The 2,115-nt window shown below is 45.0% G+C and overlaps 1 protein-coding gene across 1 annotated transcript; it reads left to right on the forward strand.

The window, feature by feature from the left end:
* The first annotated feature begins 851 nt into the window (after window positions 1–851).
* LOC120916162 (free fatty acid receptor 2-like) lies at window positions 852–1,888 on the forward strand. Its single transcript, XM_040326983.1, has one exon. The coding sequence runs from the start codon at window positions 929–931 to the stop codon at window positions 1,886–1,888; it is 960 nt and encodes a 319-aa protein (XP_040182917.1). The 5' UTR covers window positions 852–928.
* Window positions 1,889–2,115: the final 227 nt, after the last annotated feature.

The following is a 2,115-nucleotide window of genomic DNA, read 5'->3' on the forward strand; positions in this document are numbered from 1 at the left end:
ATTTAGTAACTGTAAGACCAGCCTTAAACCTGTTGCACCGGCCGGACGCAAACAGGAAAACCCGTCCGTGTGGAAAAAGCGAGCAGATGGGGGTGATGACGTTAGCAAGCCACTCGTTCCCGCCCGGCGCGTTTCGTGATAGGTCACGACGTCTCGGGGCACATTCCTCGGGAATGACTGGATCGTCCAACTATTTCTATTCGCTTCTATAAGACAAGTTAGTGGACCTTTGCCAGGACAGTCCAGAGCTTTACTATGTCCTGGGCAAAAAGTGTGGATCAGGACTGGAATTTCCAGGTAGGCAATTCATGAGTGGTAGGACACAGAAGGCCTGGCAGGAGGAAGCCCGGCAGGTAGCTGTCTCAGTTTACATATTACTAATATGCTTGGTATCTCAATTTACTTATTAGTAAAGATTTCAATTAATCACCTTGTTCATATTTTTTATGACCAACAGCGTGACCTCAATATTGTCTTATCACTGTAACATCCACATTTAATGTACACTGAGCATAGTATTAGATAAGTCTAATAATATAGCAGTATAGCAATAGCTTGATAAGCAAGACACTTGGTTTACACAGTAATGATAATAAAGACCAAGTTTAATCAGGCTTGCGCTATTTCCAATATGTATCAACAAGCCTCTTCATCAGGGTGATTTCTTTTCACAACTGCAGAGACCGGTGGAGAAGGCAGCAGGAGAGGTGAGTATCTAAGGTCTACTTTGCATTGGCAGCTTTATTTTAGCTACTGGTTTTAATAACAAAGGTTGCAGCACGAAAAATTCTCAATCTACTTGTAGCCCTTATCAGTGACCTGATTATTTTTAATTATTTTTTAGTATACTGAAGAAGCCTCCAGCTCAAAACCCAATCAACAAGGGACTTGGAAAAATTCAACATCACCAGGATTAAGTTCCACCATCATGTCCCTTCTTCCAGGATCGGGTGCCCTCTTTTTGTTCGTCTACATCTCCACATTTGTAACAGGTCTTCCCCTGAACATAGCGGCCCTGGGTACGCTCATTAAAAAATTTAGGCAGGGTGCTGTACCAGTGGACATCCTGCTGGTCAACCTGACCATTTCCGATTTGTTACTTTTGATGATTCTTCCCTTCCGCATGTTGGAAGCGGCGTCTGACATGCAGTGGAAAATGCCATCTCTTTTATGTCCTTTGTCATCGTTTATGTACTTTAGCAGCATTTACATCACTTCTCTCTTCCTCATGGCCATCAGCGTAGAGAGGTATCTTGCTGTTGCCTTTCCATTCAAATACGTGGTTCTCCGTAAACCAATCTACTCTGTGCTGACTAGCCTCTTCATCTGGATCATTGGATCTGTTCACTGCAGTATCGTGTATATCGTGGAGACCGCTATTCCCGATAATGTGACGGAACGAAACAATACGATGTGTTACAGTACGTTTTCACCGGCACAGCTCAAAATTCTACTCCCGGTGAGGCTGGAAATGAGCTTGTTTCTTTTCTTAATCCCATTCGTGATCACCATCTTCTGTTACTCTAACTTCATCAAGATCCTCCTGTCTCAGCCTCGGCTGGAGAAGAAGAGAAGAATGAGAGCCATCTGCCTAGTGGTGATCACCCTCATTAATTTCATTCTTTGTTTCATGCCCTATAATTTATCGCATGTCGTGGGATTTTTCCAGGGTGATAGTCCAGAATGGAGAGTCTACTCTCTACTCTTAAGCACCTTCAATGCATCGTTGGATCCCGTCATATTCTATTACTCATCGGCGTCCTTTAAGAAAGTCTTTTTGGAGGGGCTGGTGGACGTTTTGAAAAAGTTACATTTTGGGAAGTGTTGCTTTAAAATTTGCATTGCTCCTTGTGAGAGAGAGACTAAAACCATCGGAGATTCATGTTAGGACCATATAGAGCAGTGGTTCTCAACCTGGGGGTCGGGACCCCCTCAGGGGTCAAATGATAATTTGCCAGGGGTCATCAAATCCTGGGCTGTTCCTCAAGCCCACACCACTCTCCCAGCCTTTTTGCCGCCACCCAGCAGGGCTATCCCTGGAGCCTGTGGCTGGCCAGCTGGGCTGTTTCCTGAGCTTGCAGCCGCCCACTCAGCCTCTTCGCAGGCGCCCATTTA

The sequence above is a fragment of the Rana temporaria genome, chromosome 10 (assembly GCF_905171775.1).
Source record: "Rana temporaria chromosome 10, aRanTem1.1, whole genome shotgun sequence".
NCBI lineage: Eukaryota > Metazoa > Chordata > Amphibia > Anura > Ranidae > Rana > Rana temporaria.